A 20368-nucleotide genomic window follows, 5' to 3' on the forward strand; every position below is an offset into this window, starting at 1 on the left:
CAATGATGGTGCCAACTTGGGCAAGTGAAGCTATGTCCTCCACAACTAGATTGAAGAACAAAACGACAGCAACTTGTCTGTTCCCCTTCCCCAATTCCCCAGTGCTGTTCCCATCCCCTAATTCCCCAATAAAAATCTTTAAAAAAAAGTCTAGTGCTGCAGAGAAAATGTAAAGCTATTTACACATTTACTGGCCACTGTTGAAGGTATGTACGAGAGGTGCCTAATTCCCTGGGTTAATCTGTGTAATTTAGAGAAAATTTCTGAGCCTATTGTAACCAAGGCTTTCTGTCCCATCCTCTGACTTTTTTAATGTGTTGAGTGTATTTAGGAAATGGCCCTCAGTTGGATGCGTTAAACTTGCTCATTATCAAATGTTTACCGAGCACCCTGGGGACTTTATTTTTATTTAAGTTATTATACCTTGGCTCAGGAAAAAGTAACACTTTGGGTACTAGTGCAAGAATCTTTTGTAGCAGATAAGATGGTCTTTTGAAGAAGGCAGAATTCTAAAAACAACTCTTTGTAATAAAAGTTCTAATTCATATTAAAGATATTTTGAACATAGATTTTTATAAATGGTGGAGAGGAGTGTACATTTTGGTAAAATTTTCTTCCTGTTTTGTCTATCCTGAGGCTAAGTTTTTTTTTCATATTGCAATCATACTGTATCCTATAGGCAGAACTTGTGTAAAGTAAGAATTCTATATAAAACAATTGGCCATCCTATCTGAAAATATAGCCTTAACAATGTAATGATTTTTGCCTTGTAAAAATAAGCCTTTACATCTCAAATATTATTTATATATTTATTTCAACCCTCCCATTTTTATTTGATGGCTTAAACGGGAAAAGAGGTTTCTCCAAAAATAACCACAATATTATTATCCAGGTTAACCAAAAGAAATTCTATTGTGTCAATCTTAAGGGCCCCATGAAGACTGAGGGTCCCAGTTTCCGCTACTACTTTCATTCCTTCCTTCCTTCATTTTACAAGTACTAAATGACTGTAATGTTGGTGGCACCATATTAGAAGTTTTGAGGCACACAAAGTTAAGAGCTAATCTTAACCCCAAGGAGCTTGGACTCTTTTGATGGAGATAAAACACCCACAGATATCCTCTATAGAGGAAACTGCCCTGAGTAGTAGGCTCTGAACAATGGAGGTCTAGGGAGGGGCTCGGAAAAGGTGGGAGAGGTGTTGTAATGTGTGAGCAGCCACTGGTCATGAAGGATGAAGAGGAATTTTAGAAAAAGAGAGATGGTGTAAAAAAGGTATTCCAGGCCAAAGGCACAGCAAGGGCAAAACTGGGGAAGCGGAGATAGCTAGGGCTGCTTCTGAAACTGGCACAGAAATTGCCCGCAGCAACCAAAACTCACCTTACAAAGCAACTGTTGTTGTTTTTTTGTTTTAATAAATTTTTATTAGGTAACAGTGTGTTTTTTCCAGGAAACATCATCTCCAAGTCAAGTGGTTGTCCTTCAACCTAGTGTGGAGAGTGCAGCTCAGCTCCAAGTCCTGTTGCCGTTTTCAATCTATTAGTTGCAGGGGGCACAGCCTATCATCCCATGCAGGAATCCAATCGGCAACCCATTAAGAGCACGCGCTCTAACCAACTGAGCCACCCGGTTGCCCCCAAAGCTACTGTTCTTAACAAGGGAAAAAAGAAAGGGTCAGAGGCTTGTTGAGCTTCAAAATTGTAAAAACCAAAAGCTGTTCTTCCTGTACTGCTTTAGAAGTAAGGTTTTTATAGCTATGAGTTTTAAACCTAAACATCACTGGTTAAATTGAGCACGGCACTCAGCTAGATTCTGAAGGTGCAGCAGTAAATAACAGATAGGATTCCTGTACTCATGGAATGTATGTTCTACCAAGAGAGACAGACGTCTCATAATTATTTAGCTCCAGGTGAGCAAGTACAGAGTGTTCTAAAACCATATTTCCAGAGGTCCTGGTTAGTCTGGGGAAGAGCGGAGGGTTAGGGACAGGAAGGCTCCTCTAGGGAGTGATCTTTGTTTTGTAAGATGACTGGAAATTCTAAGTATGAGAACATGATGCTGATTGGCAAGGAGCATTCTTTGCAAAGGGAACAAACTTCCCAAGGAAGAAAGAAGCAGGTGCAATTCCCCGAACATTTCTGAGATAAGGGCAGTGTGACTGAAGCCCCTTGAGAAACACACACACACACACACACACACACACACACACTAATAGTGGCTTATAAATCAAACTTTATTTCCCTTTCATATAAAGGAATTATGGAGGAAAAACTAGGGCTGGTGTATGATTTCATCAGGGATCAAAACTACTACTTTTTACTTCAGCATCTTGCTTGTGGCCATCCTCAAGGTTACCTCATGGTTCAGGACACAGGAACTGCACCAGAAGCACAATAGGGAGGCTCTCGTGCTGAATCCACTCTTTTTCAGCTTTCCTGCAGCAACCACTCAACATACTCTCTCATTTTCTGGAATGCACTCACATGACCAAACCTGCATACAAGGGCCGCTGGAAGATGCAATCTTTTATCCCTGACAGCAATGTGTCCAACTAGACATCAGGGCTCTGTTATTAAAGAATACATATTAGAGTATGGATTTGGTAGTTTCTACCACAGTGATCTGCCCTGTCATGGGCTTTTTGTTCTCTAGTGGGGCCCTATCTCAGCATGTGGTCATAGAGAAACCTGGGAGTTGATTTCACCAGGGTTGGGGTTTTATCAGAATAGTATAAAAGTGCTAAAAAGCAAGAGTGTAGAGCTGTCTTGAGAGAGTGGCTAAAATTATGAACTACGGATTCTAAACTAGGTTTGGGAGAAGAGTGAGGGCAAGAGGAAGCTGATGGGTGGAGAGAAAGTAGAGACTTTAATGGTCTGGAAACCCCGATGCAGTGGAAGAACGTTTTTTATGCAAGAAATTGCAGGGGCAAGCTTGAACAGTAGGAGATCATGGTGGACAGGGAGAAGTTAGGCTGTGGACAGAGAGCTGCTAATCATGGTTCTAAAGAGAAGAAAAGGGACAACAACAATGAAGCTCAAGTGAAGATCGTGGAGTCATAAGACTCCACTAACCCTCTTTTCTGTTTCTCTCTTCTGCCCATCTACTTTCTATTTCTATGAGCCTGCATCTGTAGTATTTCAAACTGAGGGTGTGTTGGACACATCTCGTGCCCTACCTCACATCCTTTGGCCCACCTTTAACTCCAGCTATTTCTGCAACAGTCAGGTGTGACCTGACAGCAGTGTATTGTGTCTCAAAATCATTAGGAATCTCTCATGCTCTTCTGATATGCTGAGCACTCACAGATAGGCAAACCTAAAAAGGGGTGAGAAAGTGAACACCCCTGGGGCCAATCCTTGACCACTGGGAACTAGGATCTGATAAATAAATTCTCCCTCTCATCTCTCTTAGAGTGGACAATTCCGAGGAACATTCTACTCAGCTCTCCAGAGGGTCCTAGTAGGACTGATCCCCAGGTGCCCATAACAGTGATCAGCTTGATAACACTTTTTTTTAAGTGTGCTAACAGGCAACATAAAATTTACCATTTTAACAATTTTACAGTGTATAATTCAGTGGCATCTAGTACATTCAGTTGTGAAACCATTACCACTACCTCGTTTGGTTTTTCATCACTCCCCCCAAAAAAACTCATACCCATGAAACCACCATTCTCCATTTCTCCCTTTCCCAACCCCTGGCAACCAGAAATCCATTTTATGTCTCTATGACTTTGTCTATTCTAGCTATTTCATATAAATGGAATCATACAATATATACCCTGTTGTGACTGGATTCTTTTACTTAGCATATGTTTTTGAGATTCATCCATGTATCAGTACCTATTTCCTTTTTATGGCTGCATAACATAGCATTGTTTTGTTTATTCATCAGCTGATGAACATTTAGGTTGTTTTCACCTTTGGCTATTGTGAGTGGTGCTGCTATGAATTATAGGAACATTTTTATATTGGCTTTTCCTCCTTCCCTGTCAGCGTGGTGTATAGAATGGTGTGGGGAGAATATGGAAGTAGTGTGGTCACTGCAGTAGTACAGGTAGAAAGGGGTCATCGGAGATCTGGACAAAGGCAGCAGGGATAGAAAGAAGGGACTGGATTTGAGAAACACACAGAATTAGAATCAGCTGGATTTGGTGACAGTGTGAGAGAGACAGGAACCTGATGGAGAGGGGAGAGAAATAATTATACAAGATTTTTAACTTAATTTTTTCAATTGTTGCCATTTATAGAGTCCGAACATTTGATAATTTTGACAGCTAGTATATTCATAACTACTATACTAGTAAATCTCACTAAATCTAACCACCTGTGGGGACAAGATTTTATGAGTTCTTAGGAGCAGGGCCACCCTTGAATTTGCAGGGCCACCCTTGGGTTTGCAGGTCCTGTGGACAATTTTTTTTGTAGGGTTCCTGTCTAAATAAAATTTTAAGTCACCCTAAGTCAGCATGTGAACGCCATTCTGGCAGCTCAATCTTGCAAGATCCCTCAAAGAAATGTTGGGAGCTGACTGGGAACAGTCAGGGATACTGAGGCTGCAGTGGGTAGCTGCAAGCCTCTATATCTGGGTGAGCAGCTGAAAAGGAGTGTCTGCCTGGCAACTGCTTACGGAGTGGCTCAAAGACCCCCAGAAGAGAAACAACGCTCCGGGATTTTCCACAGATGCTTTGGGACTTCCCACCATGGACTTATTGACAGTTTCTATCTGCCTCCGTTTAACCTTGCTTAGAAATATCATTGGTTTATGCTGTGCTTGATGTAACTTGTTGTTAGGAGAAATTGTTTCTCCAGACACCCTTAACCTTTTGCTTTAGGGAATTGCTCCCTATGCTTTAGGGAATTGTTCCCTTGATTATTCAGGGCATTGGTCCCTGCAAAGAGGAATTGCTTCCTATATAAGCACTGTGCTCACAGTAAACTTGGTCACTGCTCCACTACTTGTGGACAGTGAACCTCCCGTTCCCAGCTTTGTTTCTGTCTCTTTCTTTCTGTCACTTTCGTTTCTTGGAGTCCTCGCTCCAATCCTCTCAAGGTAGGACCCTGGCTGAGGAGACTCCCTCCGGCAGGCACACGGGTCGCGCCTAAGAAATATCACATTGGCCAATGGGAGTGACCTATCCATCAGGATACCCCATTGGAACCTGGTCCTGGCCAGAGTGCCCAAGGGTGACCACATAAATGTGAGTCTGGGAGCTTCTCATGGCATCTTCTTTAGCTGACTGGGTGCAGTCCACACTGAGTTTCTGTGACTACGTTTCAGTCATGGCCCGAAGCTTGCTCTGATCTCTGATACAGAGCACCCCTCCCTGGTTTGCATTTGATGGTCCCATGGCTCCTAAACTCCTGTTACAGGCCCAAGGACTCCACCTGTGCCTGACAATTCCCTACCTGTTATTTGGGGAAGGTGCAGCTCACCTGTGGCATGAACTCACACAACTCCCTGAACAACTTTTAAACCAGAAGAAGAGCCGTCAGGCTAGGTGTTGGAAGGTTTATTTAGAACCTGACAGGAAAGCAGGTTAAGATCATTCTGTGTCAGTCTGCGGTGATGTTAATGATTATTCTGGTTTGGATTCTTATTGGTTGGAACAGACTTTGGGCAAAAATCATTAAAGTGAGGTGTGGCTGTTTTCTAATCTTGGCTGATGAAACCCTGCACCTAGGCAAGGGGCCAGGCCAGAATTTAAGGACGGCTACGTGGCTAAGCCATTATTTCAACACTTTCACCAGAAGCCCTGACTAAGAGACGGCTTCATCTCCTGAGAGGTGTTTGCTAGGGATCAAGTAAGAGTTTTACTACTTTCCAGACATCTTGGTCTCCCTCTCTTGAGCCCCCATCTTTTCTCCTGACCCATTACTTATGACCCCCATAAATATCTACAAATGAGTCAATAAAATAGACCTCCTGTGAAGGTAGCAACTCAGGATTTTCATTAGAGGGAGGGGAAAGGGAAGCCCCACTTCCTTGCAAACACAACATCCTGAAAATGAGCATCAAGAGTGTTTAAGAAGGAGACGAGCTGTCCTGGGGTGTCCTGTGACTTCAGCAACACCTCAGGGCTAGGCAGGTGAGGTGCTGAGTGTAACCATTAATCAATGTTTCAAGGTTCAAAAGAGCAGCTGTTTCTACTTGGACCAGAGAATTACAGTCCCCCTGAAAATGACACTTACCTGTGATCATGATGAAGGAGTAATGAAGATGCCCCCCAGAGGGATCTAATATCAGGACAGATATCATTTCTTCTATGTGGGTGTTTATTTCAGGATCTGAAAGTTAGTACCCACTCTTAACTTTTAGCCTATAGCAAATGAGGTTACAGATATGAAATAAGGCGCTAAAGGAAGTCTGGTTTCTAAGGCACTTGACATAAAAGTAGCAGAATTTCTGTATGAGAGAATGACTTCCAGATTAACTCATTCCACAGCATTAGTCCCCAAACTTGGCCATCCCAGTTAGTTTTTAAGTTACAATGTTTACATTGAGCTCCTGGGGTGGCTGCCTGCACTACATCAGCTCCAGGAAATGCCACACATTTCTATCATGGTTTCGTGCTTGGTTGGTTATTCTGGACAAAAGGACAATGTCCCTCAACGGCGTGTATTCAGCTGCTGTCCAATGCCTTGGTTATTTGACTTCAGTGTGGCATGAAATCCTGAGCCTGTAAAAGTAGTAGAGACAGAGAAGGGTTATGTAAGGCTTAGGTCTCAAAGTCAACAAAAATTAGTTTCAGGTTGCTGGGCTGACAATGCAGGGAATTTGGGCATTTCAGAGGCAGGGTTGATGCTGCCTGTATGGCCAGTCTGACCAGCAGCACATTCTCAAAGGTACTTCCCTCAAGTACCAACTTGACTGTTCCAGATTGGGTCTATAAAATGTCAAGGCATTTTGTCATGGTAGTTAGTTGTTCTTACAAGGCAGATTAGTGCAGAGTTACAGGATTCGGTCCAAGCCTTGGTGCTACCTTGAGACTGGATTGCTACAGGATTCTCAAACCTGAATTTGAATCCTGCCTCTACGATTGGCCTGTGCCCATGAACAAATTACAAATCTTGTCTAAGCCTCAGTATTCTCATCTTCAAAGGGGACAAAATAACTGTGAAGATTACAGGAGATAATGGTTGAAAGCACTTGGCCCAGTTCTGGGCACAGAGTCAGCTCTCAATAAATAGAAGCAATTATGACTATTTTGAAAGCATATATCTGCTCAATTAGGACCTTTCTCTTTTGTCGGCCTTCCTTATTTTTGATGAAGGAGCTCTTGGCTACAGAAGTTAACCAGGTGGTAATGAACTTTATTACCTTTCATCCCATTTCATTTCTGGGTAGTTCACCCACTGTCTTAATGTGCTTACCTGTGGTGATTACCTCAGCAAATGACTCAGTTCTTTTTTTGGTAATGAGAAGGCAGGGCTATGGGTTGTTGACACTGTATTTGATACAATAAATAAGGAAGGATAAAGGTGTTTTTGAGAACAAGGCTTGGTCCAGCAACTGGAAATTGTTGAGTCTCGCAAACAGCTTGAGTTACCAGAAACGTTTTCTGCTGAATGCAGAACAATACAGAACTTATGTTCTCTAGATTTCTAAATTCACCTGCCATTTGATTGAGTGAATATCCCCAATGTCAGGAAGTGATAATATGTAATTAAAAAAAATTACTTATCATAGTATAAATGCAACAGAGAGGATTCAAGTTAACAAATGTGTGTCTTCAAAATTCAAAGATTGGCTTCACTATCTTCTCCCCATTAACTACAAGTTTAAATTTACAGATTGGGCCTAAAAACCTCACTTGTGTCCTATTAAATCCCATGCTAGCCCTCACAAAACTGATCTGTGTATGGCATATTGACATACTCAACATATCCCAAAGTCAATTCATTTTCCCCCTAAACTGCTTCTCCTTCCCAACTACCCATTTCTGTCAATGGCTTTACCGTCTTCTAATCTCCAAACCTAGAGATCTTAGTGTGATCTCTGGTTCTTCCACCACCTATCCCCTCTTGTCAGGAGTCATATGGTCCTGTTGCTTCAACATGGTCAAGCGGATTGGCTAAGATCCTGAGCTCCAACATTAGACCTTCCTGGGTTTGATGCCTGGCTTTACCACTTAAAGCTGTATGACATTAGGCCTATCATTTAAACACTCTGTGCCTCAATTGCTTCATCTTTAAAATAGGAAAAATAACAGTCAATTTCTCATAGAGTTGCTGTGATAATTAAGTGATATAATGTGCCAGCACACAGTAAGTACTTGATACAGTTCTGCTACTGATTTTATTATTATTACAAATAGTCTAGGATGGTTTTTTTTTTCTCTCTCTATTTTTAGTGTATCTACTCCATTTTAAACTCTTATCACTTTTGGTCTAGTTTACAGATACTGGTGTCTAATTTTATCCTGCTTCCAGATTTCCCTGTTCTGACCCTGTCCTGTGGAGCTGTCAGACTGGTCTTCCTTAAACACCATGTAATTCTCCAGCTCAGAATCCACAATGGTTCCCTAACACCTCTTTCTTCCAATCCACACTTTTCTGGGCAGCTTCCAAGGCCCTCAAGAATTCACCCTGCTCAGTGTCTGGCCAGGTGTAGTGCGGTGACTGAGGACGCAAGCTCTTATGCACCACCATTTCCTAACTGTGTAACCTTAAGTAACTGTGTGTCAGGGGATGAGGCATTCTGGCTTCATGAAAAAGCTGCTAATGAAGTATACGTACACATTATGTATAATAAATATTAATGTAGAAAGAAATGAAAATCAGAAAAAAAAAAACACACCAGATAATGGGTTTGAGTGAAAGTGGCTCTGGGAGGGTCTCTGGGAGCCTAACGCAGCCAGACGTGGGCCATCTCATGTATGCTTTTCCCCCTTTATTCTTCAAGCTAGAATTTGTGTTTCCAGTTCAGCCATTTTTATTTGCCAGTCCTATTCCTGTGTTTGGTCTGGTTATTAACAGAGGAAAAGGAAAAAGTGAGTGAATATAGATGATGAGGAGGGAGGTTATAAAATAGAATTTTGAGTAAGTGGCTCTCCATTTGGATGTCTAACAGGCAACCCAAAGTCAATATATCCAACTTGAACTCCTGACCCACGCCCACAAATTTGCAGGAACTGTAGTCTCCTCCATCTCAGTTAGTTACCCTAGACAGAAAGAATAGGGCCGAAGGGAGAGAGGGGGGAGGAAGGGAAGGAGGAAGTGCAGGAAAACAAAGGAGGGAGAGGATGAGATCATTCTTAAGAAAAGGCGCAGCTACCAGCCCGACCAGAACTTGATTTCAGTTCCCGATAGCCGACTCGGGATGCCATCTTACCCCTCAAGGTGAGCTCATTATAATGGATTATAATATTATTAGCATTATAGGGAGGGAAAATCTCCACTCCCTGTGTCGCCATGACAGTTCTGACCAGGGCCAAATAAGGACAAAAACCACTCCTCATGATGGGAAGGAGTGGTGAACAAAGACCTGCCTGGGAATGCTTATAACACCACTTCTAAATCTTGAATATTTCACAGCCTCATTTCGAAAATAAATTCCCAAGCTCCAACCCTTTTCAGTGCAGTGGCTATTTTCCCAGCCTGCCCACTCCCACCACTCTGGGAGTGCATTGTCCCATCCCCTTTCTTTCAATAAATTCACTGCTTGCTCTCCTTATTCGGTATGCATTTTAATTCTTTCCTGTGGCAGAACCAAGAACCCATCCTCAAGCAACAAGTTGATGGCAGTTTCCAGTTGCTTAGGCCTAAAGTCATGAAGCCCATCCTTCGTTCCTCTCTTTCTGTCACATCCCATACCCAGTCCATTAGGAAATTCTGTTGGCTCTTTCTTCGGAATATACTCTACATCCCACCATTTTTCATCATCCCAGTTGAATCCACATCAGCTCTCATCTTGATAACTGCAACAGCCTTCCAACAAATCTCCCTGCTTTAACTCTTGGCCTCCTACAAGCTATTCTCCTCACAATGTCCAGAGGGATCCTTTAAAAATATGTCAAATAATATCACCCAAAACCATGCACAGCTTCCCTTTTCCCCCAGATTAAAAGCCAAAATTCTTACAGTGAATTGTTTTAGGAGCTTTGCTCTTTCCATTCCTTCTGCCTGAAATACTCATTCCCCAATAACCTACTTAGCCAACTCTGTCACCTCTCAAGTCTTTGCTAAATTTTCACCACTCAGTGTAAGTGACTCCACCATATATAGTATTGTGATTTGCTACTGTCACCCCCATTCACTCCTGATCCCCTTTACCCTACTCTACTTTTTCTTTTTTCCACAGTCCTTATTACTTCTAATATAATATATAATGTATTTATGATATTTGTTTAATTTCTTTTGCTAGGCTGCAGGGATTATTTGGTTCACTGATATATCCTTAGAACACTTAAGTGTCCAATGGATGAATGAATGAATGAATGAATGAATAAGTGGATATTGTTAATTGAAAGCTCCACTTGACTTTATTCAAATTTCCCATTCTTAACATATCTCAGAAGCTAGTATTGAGAAACTGTAGAATGAGTCACATGTTCTTAATTCTAAGGACTGAATAAAAAAGGAAAACAAAAGTTTCCCTATAGCATGACCTTTGAGAGAGGAAAGGCTAATCTTTTAACATTTTAATGTATTTTCTTATTGTCCTTTAAGTTTTAAATGAATAAAGTTTTCAGATTTTCTGAATTTTGTTTGTATATATGTGCTCTTTAAGGTCTTTTCTGCCACTAAGATTATAAAATTATAAAAGAGACCTTTATATTTCTCCTAATGCTCATATAATTTAGTATTGCTTTGTTTGTTAAGTTTAGGTCTAGCCTTTAATTCATCTGTAATTTAAGCTTGTGATTTGCGAGAGGTAGGAAGCAAATATCATTTTTCACAAATGATTAGCCACCTGGTCTCAAATCATATACTAAACAGTCCATCTAGCCTTTCCTGGATAATTTGAAATGTCACCTTTTTTTTTTTTTTTTTTTTTTTAGCTGAGCCATCCTGCTACCTATTGGCAGCTTGGGCTGGGACTCAAACCGCTGTTGCTCAGAGCTCAAACTCTTGAGCGAGCTCTTAACCAACTGAGCCACTCGGCCGGCCCAGAAATGTCACCTTATCATACAGTCTGTTCTTGAATTCTTTGTTTCTTCAATCTATTTGTCTATCTGGCACCAATATCAAACTATTTTTAACTATTATGTCTTTACATGATATTTTTATTTTCTGGTGGTAATCTCTGATCTTATTAAAATATACTACTTAGTACTAACTTTAGCCTATATCAAACATATATACATTCATGTGACTTTTTGAGCATTTAGTATTTGTCATGCACTGGAAATAAAAATATGCTGGCTGGACACAATTTTTCAAGTATAAATTCAGTGGATTGAGATCTAGACCCCACTTTTTCAATTGAGTTTTTTTAGGGGGATGGTGGGGGGAAGAAGGGTGATGGCAAAGTTTTTTCCTCTTAAGTATTGGTTATGTTGCTGATGTATTTATAAATAAGAAATATCGGCTTTGCTAACTTTTTCTGAAATAGTAAGTCTAAATATGAATCAGGATGAGGCTTTAAAGAAAAGTTTTATAATGTGGACAAAGGCTAGGAAATGAGAAAAGCAGAATGTGGTATAACATCCTAAAAATCATTCTTATTACAATTTATTTCTTAGCTTTAGTCTGCCAAGTAGGTGGCAAATGACTTTTCACATAAATATTAGGGCAAGGTCTTTCCTCTCCCTCTATTAAACTTATTTTGAGAGTTACACACCAAGTCATGCGCAGTGAAGCATCACCACATTCTAGGAAGATCTGTGTGTATGTGCTCATGAATACATTTAATTGCATGTTCCTACTCCCTGAGATTAGCCTTTTGGCAAAGTTAGCTCATTTCCCCATATCCATTTCCAAAGGATATGGGGTAACTGTGGTCCACTGTTGAACAAAAGGGGATGAAGATCAGCTGGAAACTGTAATCAGGGAGGAGGTTTAGGTGTAGTCTGTAAAGCTAGGAGTAACATTGGTAAGTCTACCACCTTTACCTAGGTCAAGGCAGTTGAATTTTAAAAACTCTTAAACAGAAGGTCTTTAAAACTTTAATGCTACCCCTCCTGCTCAACACACACAGCACAATTAAAGGAATTTTGACATGTTTGTGCATGGTAGGCACAATAGCAATATTCAAATATAATTTATTTGAGTGTCAGATTGGACCTCCATTCAACAAGTATTTATTGAGCATCTACTATGATAGGAGTAGAGAAGTGAACTAGACAGACACAATTCTTTCCCTCGGTCAAGGAACTGCCCCTTACCAACCAAGTGTTTTATTTAATTGTCCAAGAAAGATAAATGAGCAGTCTTATAACTAAACTGTGGAATGACAGAACTCTTTTTGTTTACGTAATTATTGACATCCAGGTAAATCTCAACCTACTCTAAAACTGATTATAAGTTTCATAATTTCTGATATATATATATATAATCAGAGTATATATATATATATATATATATATATATATATATATATTCATTCGTTCTCCTTCTCTTTTTAAATATCAAGTCCAAATGTGATTAGCCAGGATTCATGACCTACTTTGTCAGCCTAATGCTATTTTATATCCCCTTCTTCATTATTGTAGCCAAAAAGCTTAGTTTAAGTACGACACTAGACATTATTGATGGTCCCTATGATTAAGAACTCACTTTCATAACTAGTTTTTCTCTTATTCACCAGACTGTCCAAAGAGCACAGGTTTCTCCCATGCAGGGAAAGTGTGGTTGGTTACATTTGGGTCTTCCATATAGGAGTGTTTTCCAGGAGATGTCATGTTGAATGGGTCTCAGGTAGGTATGGGTTGTTTGAAGTTAAGCTTGAAATCACAAAATGTATGGGGAATAAACCAGGATTTAAAGGTCTAAGATGACTGAAAGAGAAGCCCAAGGCAATGCTTGGGCCTGGAACACATCTGTTACATGTCAACTTCTTAGCATCACGAAGGAGGATTAAATCTGTAGAAAGATGAAAAATGGTAAATTCAGTGGTAAAATCCAGAAAGCACACAAAGAAATGGAAGCAGTGGCCTTTGAAAAAGATATCCTAGAAGAGTTGTTCTTAGCCTGTTTTCATATCCTCATTGGTGTAATATACTGTCTTTGAGACCCTGACAGAATAGTCAAAATAAGAAATTCTCTTCCTTAGTTTTTCTGATCTAAAAAGAAGTACAATCAATAAACAAAGAAAAGGCTTTTCAATCATTCTACCCCATAACTGCCCCAGAGCTCCATTCTAGAATTATAGAACAGAAGTATTCAGAGGTGGGCCAGCCAAGTGGCGCGTTGGTTAGGAGTTGGCTTGGGTCGCCAACTCTGAGCAGCAGGGCCCCACATGAGGGCCAATGAAGCTGTGCCCTCTATAGCTAAGATGGTGAACAACAGCTCGTCCTGGAGCTGGGCTGCTGTGAGTCGCCGGCAATGGCATAGGCTGCAGTGGGGCTGGCCGGCAGCGGGCATGAGCTTTCATGAGCTGCTGTGAGGTGCTGTGAGACGCTGTGAGCGGCCGTCCAATGGCCGGCGGGCAACTGCCTCACCTGAGAAGAGAACAATGATCACAATACCAACATGGGCCAGTGAAGTGACATCCTCAACTAGACTGAAGAACAAAAGGACAGCAACTTGTCTGTTCCCCTTCCCCAATTCCCCAATAAAATTAAAAATATATATATTCAGAGGTAAAATGGAGAAGCAAAAATTATTGTCCAGTTTGAGTTCTCAGTCTGGCCTACATGTCTAGCTGCTGCAGACAGCTCTTATGAAACTGGGGTCCAGCACCAGTCCATACCGAGTGCTATTCCAAAGGCACAGAGCAAATGCTGCTGACAAAACTTCTAAGTGCTCTAATGAGTAGAGTTTGAGAAATGACTAATTCCTTAACTGAGTATGATGCATGTATAGGGTTAGAGGTGGAGGGCATGCTTAATCTGGTAATCACTTACAGTGGGTAATTTCTCTGGGAACAAGCCCAGTTATTCATAATGTGCCATACTGGGCAGTTCTCTAGGCACCACTGCACTACTAATTTGGGTCTGGCACATATCCACATTCTCTTTATGACTCTCCCCACCCCCTACCCCCCATCCCACAATCCCAGCTCACCACCACCACCTTCTTTTTCCCCCAAAAAATAATGAAATAATAATGGTTGATGGCACCATCTAAAAGGTACCATAATAGGTGTACCCTGGGCTTTGGAATCACATCTAGTTTAGAATTCTGATACTAGTTTACATAGCTGAAAACATTCATTTCATCAATGTTCTGCTTTGATCTGCTTCTGAAAGTTGGAGGTAGGCTGTGGTGAACTTAGAAATGGGAAATACAAACATGATCCCCTTCTGATCATATTCCTGCCAGTTATCTAGTACCTGGCCTACCTATAGTTTTGCCAGATGCCTGTTTCCTAGGACTTTGTTTCCTGGGACTCACTCATAACCGTAACTAATAACTTCCCTGGAACGGGCCCTTGTAGGCTCAGGGAAACTGAAGTTAGACACAGGTTCTCTACTCCTAGGAGCTATCATCTAAGAGACCCAACATTGCCCTCTCCATACACTTAGTTTTGTGTTGGTCACTCAGTTTTTATATTAATCACCTTTCACATTCATTTATATGCAAAGTTGTTAATAAAAATATTTAGGGAAAAAGGATTGTCATACTAAGTCCATCAAGATGTTAACATTGATAGTACTTCTACAATTTCAAGAATATTATTAAGGTTTCAAGGATTGAAGACTAACAAGAAATATTAAAGTGGTACAGTTAGTACCATGAAAGCCACTACCTTTGAGATATGAATTTCACAAGGTATACACAATTTAGATGACAAATTAAGGCTGAAATTCTAAGGATGAATACCTAATATATTTCATTGATCTCACAAGGCTCACCAAGAAAGATGGTCCATTTAAAGGGGATAATTGAGGAGGGTTTAATGAAGATACTAAATCAAAGGGGGTGAGCAAGGTTAAGGGAAACCCAGTCAAGATGGTTAAGTACCTCAGAGTGTCCAGATCTTTTTGCACTGATGGAAATGTTCTACATCTATATTGTTTAATGCCATAAACATTAGCCAGATGTGACTATTGAGCACTATTGGTTAACGCACCTAATCCCCTGGATTTTTCATTTAATCTAAATTAATTAAAATATAAATAATCACGTGTGCCTAAGGCTAATATATTGGAAAATGCAGCTCAGGTCTAGCAAAGAGCCATTACAACTCCTAGGCCTAAAGGGGTAAGAAGGTACAATTACTGGAAACTTACTGGAAGCTGGAGTGATCCCGAATTAGAGCTGTATTTTATAGGAGAGGACTACATGACAGGAGCTATGGCCTTTGATAGAAAAATACAGATGTTGCCAACTTGCAGACTGGGAATATCCTGACTCACTCTTCTTGTCCTACCACTCCCCTCTGGTCCTTCTGACTGGTGGAACTCACCAGAAACTAGAGGACAAGACAACTCATTTATACATTCCATAAAGGTAGCCTCCTGAGGCACAGAACATAGTGAAGAGTAGAGATCAGATCTGGAGCAGAACATTATCATACCATGTACACAATGAGTTCAAGCATTAATTGTTTGGTTTATTAGCACTCGTAAATCTAAATATGGAACCAGTGGAAAAAATAGAACAAAACCGTGTTTTTCAATGAAGTCCTACAAATGTGTTGTATTAAAACTATCCCAGAGGTCTTTGCTGCACACTATATGGCACAATGCTTTCATCAAACTGCAACTGGGTTCACTTCAGTTTTCATACATGAAGAATGAAGTCAATACCATGTCCGTTCAACTATATTCAACTTTGGATTCTTACCAAGGATCTGTGTGAAACTTTTTCCAAGGTACCATCTCAAATCACAAAGCCTGGGAGTGGGAAACTTTTCACTTGACTTAGGCTAAAGGTCATTGTTACTCAATAAACAGATAAACTTAAATTAGAAATTGGGGGGGAAGGCCAATAAACTAGATATAGGAATCCAAACCTCCCTGCCCTCCCCAATTTCTAATCTAGGACTATATGACCACTCTCTTCACGTAGGCCTACTTGTTTTATTTTTGTACCATCACTCTGAAGGTTATGTGTTTTAAAAAACTTTCACTTTCTGCATTGAAGAGTAGTGCTGAGAAAAAAAAGAGGGCTATGGAGGGTATGGTAGTATCTATAGTCAAAATCAAATCCTATTTGTGGAAACCTTTATTGTCTGTCTACTGTAGCGGTCCCGAATATACCAAAAGCCCAGAACTTACTGCTCAGCACTTAAGGAAGAAAGGTCTAATGTTACTGGATGGGGGTTGAAGTAGGTGCCAAAGGAAAAGCAGTTCCCACCACCTCCCAGGAGCAGGAGCTGTTGCTCATCAGGAAGGAGGATGCTGGTATGGTTGTGTAACATTAATGGCCACGGCACATGTGCTGTGTCAATCTGATACTCAGTGCTCAATCCTGTAGTCAAACTGATAACAGTAACCCCGGGAACTGAGGAGGAATGAATCCAGACCCCTCCCACCAGTAGAAGCTTCCCATTGAGTACATGAGCTGTGTGGGAGTACCTTGGGGTAATGGGAGGCTGGATGTCTATTGATTCCCAGAGGAATCCACAAGAGATTGGTTTCAGAAAGAGTACAGAGCTCAGTGGCTCCTCAGAAGTACCCAGACCTCCAGCAATTAGGGCTCCCCCTTGCCAGCTGCAGGCACTGTGGGAATGCCGACCTTCAGGTGTTTCCCCCTCCACTGGGATCTTGACCCAAGCCATTGTCCCCACATGTAGAAAATACCAGTCACTTAGTACAGGTTCCACCACACTTCGACCCCCATACACAAACAAATATTTCTGATTCTCATAGGATACTTCTGTTGTTGAATGCCGCCAACGTGACAAAGTGCAATCTTCTGGGCCAGCCTTTGTTACTGTTACATTTAGGTCCTCGGTGCTATTATCCTCACTCTTACACAAACAAAGTTGGAGAATCCCCAAGGCTGGAGTTACTGGGGACAGTCTCCCTCCCAGAACCAGAACCTGAGTATCTGAAAGTCTTGTCACGGTGTGATAAAGGCGTCCATCCCACTGAGCTCCAGTCCTCCAACTACATACTTGTTTGCCTTTCCATTCAAAGTCACAGTATCTTGAGAGCAAGTGAAACTTGCTCACTCGGCAATGCTTCCCGTCCTGTTCTCCAAATCCACCTGTACTGAGAATAATGCATGGGCTCAGGAGGACAGACGCGTGGCCATATCTCTTAAGATTTGGGCCCTGGCTGTCACTAGTGACTACGTTGGCGGGGAAGATCCCTGAAGGGGAAGCAGGGTTTACCCTAGGAAACTCCTCTGAGGGTGGAAACACCAAAGTTTGGGAGAGAGTGTCTCCCCTAGAAGCGGCCAGAATGAAATAGTGGGCGCACTTCAGATGCCACTCCTCAAACTCGTCAAAAGGTTCAAGATTTTCCATGCGCCGGCGTTCTTCTGCGGGGAGAAAGCAGCGATAGAATTCATTCATGTCCATGGCACGGCAGGCAGTCCAGCCAGCCTGAAGGAAGCGGTGCTGCTGGGCCTCAACGTCGGGAAAGCGGTCCAGGCCATGCAGGGGAGAATTTAGCTGCCGAAAATGTTGCTGCATGAACTGGCCAAAGGCGTCATGTGGCTTCATCTGCTCGTAGACTACAAAAAGGGCGTTAGGAAAGCGCTGGGCTGCCCAGGCGATGAGGGCCGCGGCATCATCCGGCTCCAGGTAGGTCAGCACAGCCTCAGCCAGGAGCAGAGTGGGCGCGGCTGCATCAAGGCCCGCGGTGGTGAGGGCCTGGTCCAATCGCTGGAGCTGCCGCAGGTCCAAGCCCAGGATGCGGTAGTCCAAGCTCTCAAAGTACAGCGCCAACGCGGGGTCCTTGTATTGGAAAGGACCCGTTAATGCGCACAATTCCGGCGTGTCTCGAATTCTCTCTGCTTTGCGCCGCGCCACGTCCGGAAAATCTACCTCCCAGACGGCAGCCGAGGCCAGGAGGCCTGCAGTTTTCAGGCGAAAATAAAGGGAGTCTGAGCCGGCGCCAAGCGACAGAATCTGGGCACGGAGAGCTCCACAGGCCGCGCGCGTCCACGCCAGGAAGGCGCGCACGTAGTGCCCCACGGCGCATGCGCGTACGTAGTAGCCGCGGTGAATGAGCGGCGCGCGGCGCGCGGTCCCTGTAACTAGCAGCGCCGCAAAGGCGTCGTGCACGTACCCGCGCGTGGCCAGGGAACTTTTGCTAAGGGCGCTGCTGTCGTTGGTGCTCTGCACTGCCCCCGCTCGACTCCCGCGTCTCCGTGGGCGCATAGCCCTCCACGGTGGTGAGCTGCTCTTCCGTTCTGGAGAACCCACCTCGCGGACGTCTGTACGGAAAAATCACCCTCCTCCTTGACTGCTCTTCCGCGGACAAGTGTGCGTCACTTCCGGGAAGAGCGCGTCTCGCTAATCAGTATTAGGAGGGTGTCTAAGATTCAACTGTGAAAGACTTAATTCTTTGATTCTCTGGTACTGCATTTTCACGGGAAAACTGCCCACTACGGCTTATTGTGGACACATAAGCTGTGTCAGGGAGGCACGGGTTGTCACTTTTCTATAAGCCTTTCCATCTGAAGGGAAATTTTTAATTAAGTTCTCATAGTTGACGCAACACTGGACAAAATTCTTTAAGAGGTGAGTCTGTGGGAACCTACAACTAGACTTGGTCGGCACCACTGACCTTGGTGGGCAAGGAGAAGGAGGACTACTTCTGATGCTGACTACTAGTGCTAATTTATTTAATGCTTTGATTGTTACAAAAGAGATCCTATTTAAATCTGAAAACAAGTCAGCGAGGCCAGATGCAAAATGAAACCTTTAGACTCTCAGCAGTTCTCAACCTTCCTAATGCTGTGACCCCTTAATACAGTTTCTCATGTTGTGGTGACCCCCAACCATAAAATTATTTTCGTTGCTACTCTATAACTGTAATTTTGCTACTGTTGTGAATTGTAATGTAAATATCTATTTGTTTTCTGGTGGTCTTAGGCGACCCCTGTGAAAGGGTTGTTCGACCCCCAAAAGGGTCGTGACCCACAGGTTGAGAACCGCTGCTTTAGAGGCTGTGATTCACCCAATAACTGTTTCCCCACAGACTGTTGATTCCCTTGTATTTCTGGCTTTGTGCTAAGCTGACAAGTAAATTAATTACGCAGTCCGAGTTTTTCAGCTACACAATGGCATTCCCCTCCACTTTCCAAGTTTTGTGATTCTAGTGTAGTGCGGGAATCACGGAGTAGAGGTGATTATTCCCTCCTGATGTGGTCAGTCTTTTGGGGGGTTTAAAAATAACCATCAAGTGTCTGAGTTGGGTGGGTGTCATCGCCAGTCGAAAACTGCTTCCAGAGATATTTATTTATTTATTTATATTTTTTTTAGCTGAGCCATCCCGCCACCTGTTGGCAGCTCACGGCTGCTCAGCTCGGGCTGACTCAAACCACTGTTGCTCAGAGCTCAAACTCTTGAGCGAGCTCTTAACCAACTGAGCCACTCAGCCGGCCCGCTTCCAGAGATATTTAAAGAGACATAATTTATTAATTGAGATTTGGTGACTGACTGTGGGGGCTGAGATGGAGAAAGGAATCAGGATGACGATAGGTGTGGTTACCTTGAAGCAGTATAGCGTTAAAAGAGCATGAGTTTTGGAGGCCAGCCAATTTGAATTTGAATACTGGAACTCAAAAGATTGAGTCAGGATAAAGGTTTGATAATTGAGAAGTTTCATTTAGATTTGGTGTTTAAGGTCTTTTAATAACAACCTTAGGAAGAGCAATTTCTGTGGAGCAAATGAAGGCAGAATCCATTGTTATAATGAATGGGAGATAAATCAATGGAGGCAGCCAGTCTAATTTCACTCAAGGACCTTAGCTCAGAAGGAAAGGAGAAACAGCACAGTAGTTAAAGAGGGATGTGGGAGACAAGAAAATTTGCGTTATTATTTTTAGGTGGAAGCAAATACTGTCCTTGCATGTTGGTCCCCTGAGTGAAATTAGCCAGTGGAGAGAGAGACAGGTTGGAGGAACAGAAAAGTGAGATTAACTAGTGGAGTAATGACTTGTAATAGATGGGAAAGAGTGGGATCCTGGCACAAATTAGGCTTAAATACAAGAGAATGAATCCTTTTTCTCTGACTCATGAGGGAAGAAAGGATGTAGACAAAGATAAGTTTGTGGGAGAAGGCAGAGAGAAATAGGGGGAATTCGTGCCTGATGGCTTCTGTTGTCTGCGTCTGGATTGTCACTTCAGTGTGAGGAGATTG

At 42.4% G+C, this 20368-nt stretch overlaps 3 protein-coding genes across 3 annotated transcripts in view; 1 reads left to right on the top strand and 2 right to left on the bottom strand.

The window, feature by feature from the left end:
- Positions 1-6201, bottom strand: part of TGM7 (transglutaminase 7) — a 37323-nt gene extending 31122 nt beyond the window's left edge. Inside the window, exon 1 of the mRNA XM_019644869.1 lies at positions 6192-6201. Coding sequence (XP_019500414.1) covers positions 6192-6201 — 10 coding nt within the window. The remainder of the gene's footprint in view (positions 1-6191) is intronic.
- A 9438-nt stretch (positions 6202-15639) lies between these two features.
- Positions 15640-18402, bottom strand: LCMT2 (leucine carboxyl methyltransferase 2). The gene has a single exon (XM_019644891.1). It carries the CDS (start codon positions 18379-18381, stop codon positions 16324-16326), a length of 2058 nt encoding a protein of 685 aa, XP_019500436.1. The 5' UTR covers positions 18382-18402; the 3' UTR covers positions 15640-16323.
- Positions 18403-18655: 253 nt separating this feature from the next.
- MAPDA (N6-Methyl-AMP deaminase) overlaps positions 18656-20368 on the top strand; it is a 31389-nt gene continuing 29676 nt past the window's right edge. The window contains exon 1 of the mRNA XM_019644870.1: positions 18656-18744. The gene's annotated coding sequence lies outside the window, so the exon portion shown is untranslated. The remainder of the gene's footprint in view (positions 18745-20368) is intronic.

This window comes from Hipposideros armiger, unplaced genomic scaffold (assembly GCF_001890085.2).
Source record: "Hipposideros armiger isolate ML-2016 unplaced genomic scaffold, ASM189008v1 scaffold_92, whole genome shotgun sequence".
NCBI lineage: Eukaryota > Metazoa > Chordata > Mammalia > Chiroptera > Hipposideridae > Hipposideros > Hipposideros armiger.

What these genes read in the sequence shown, in the direction of transcription:
- LCMT2 (XM_019644891.1), bottom strand. Translation starts at nt 18,381, where the DNA reads ATGCGCCCACGGAGACGCGGGAGTCGAGCGGGGGCAGTGCAGAGCACC.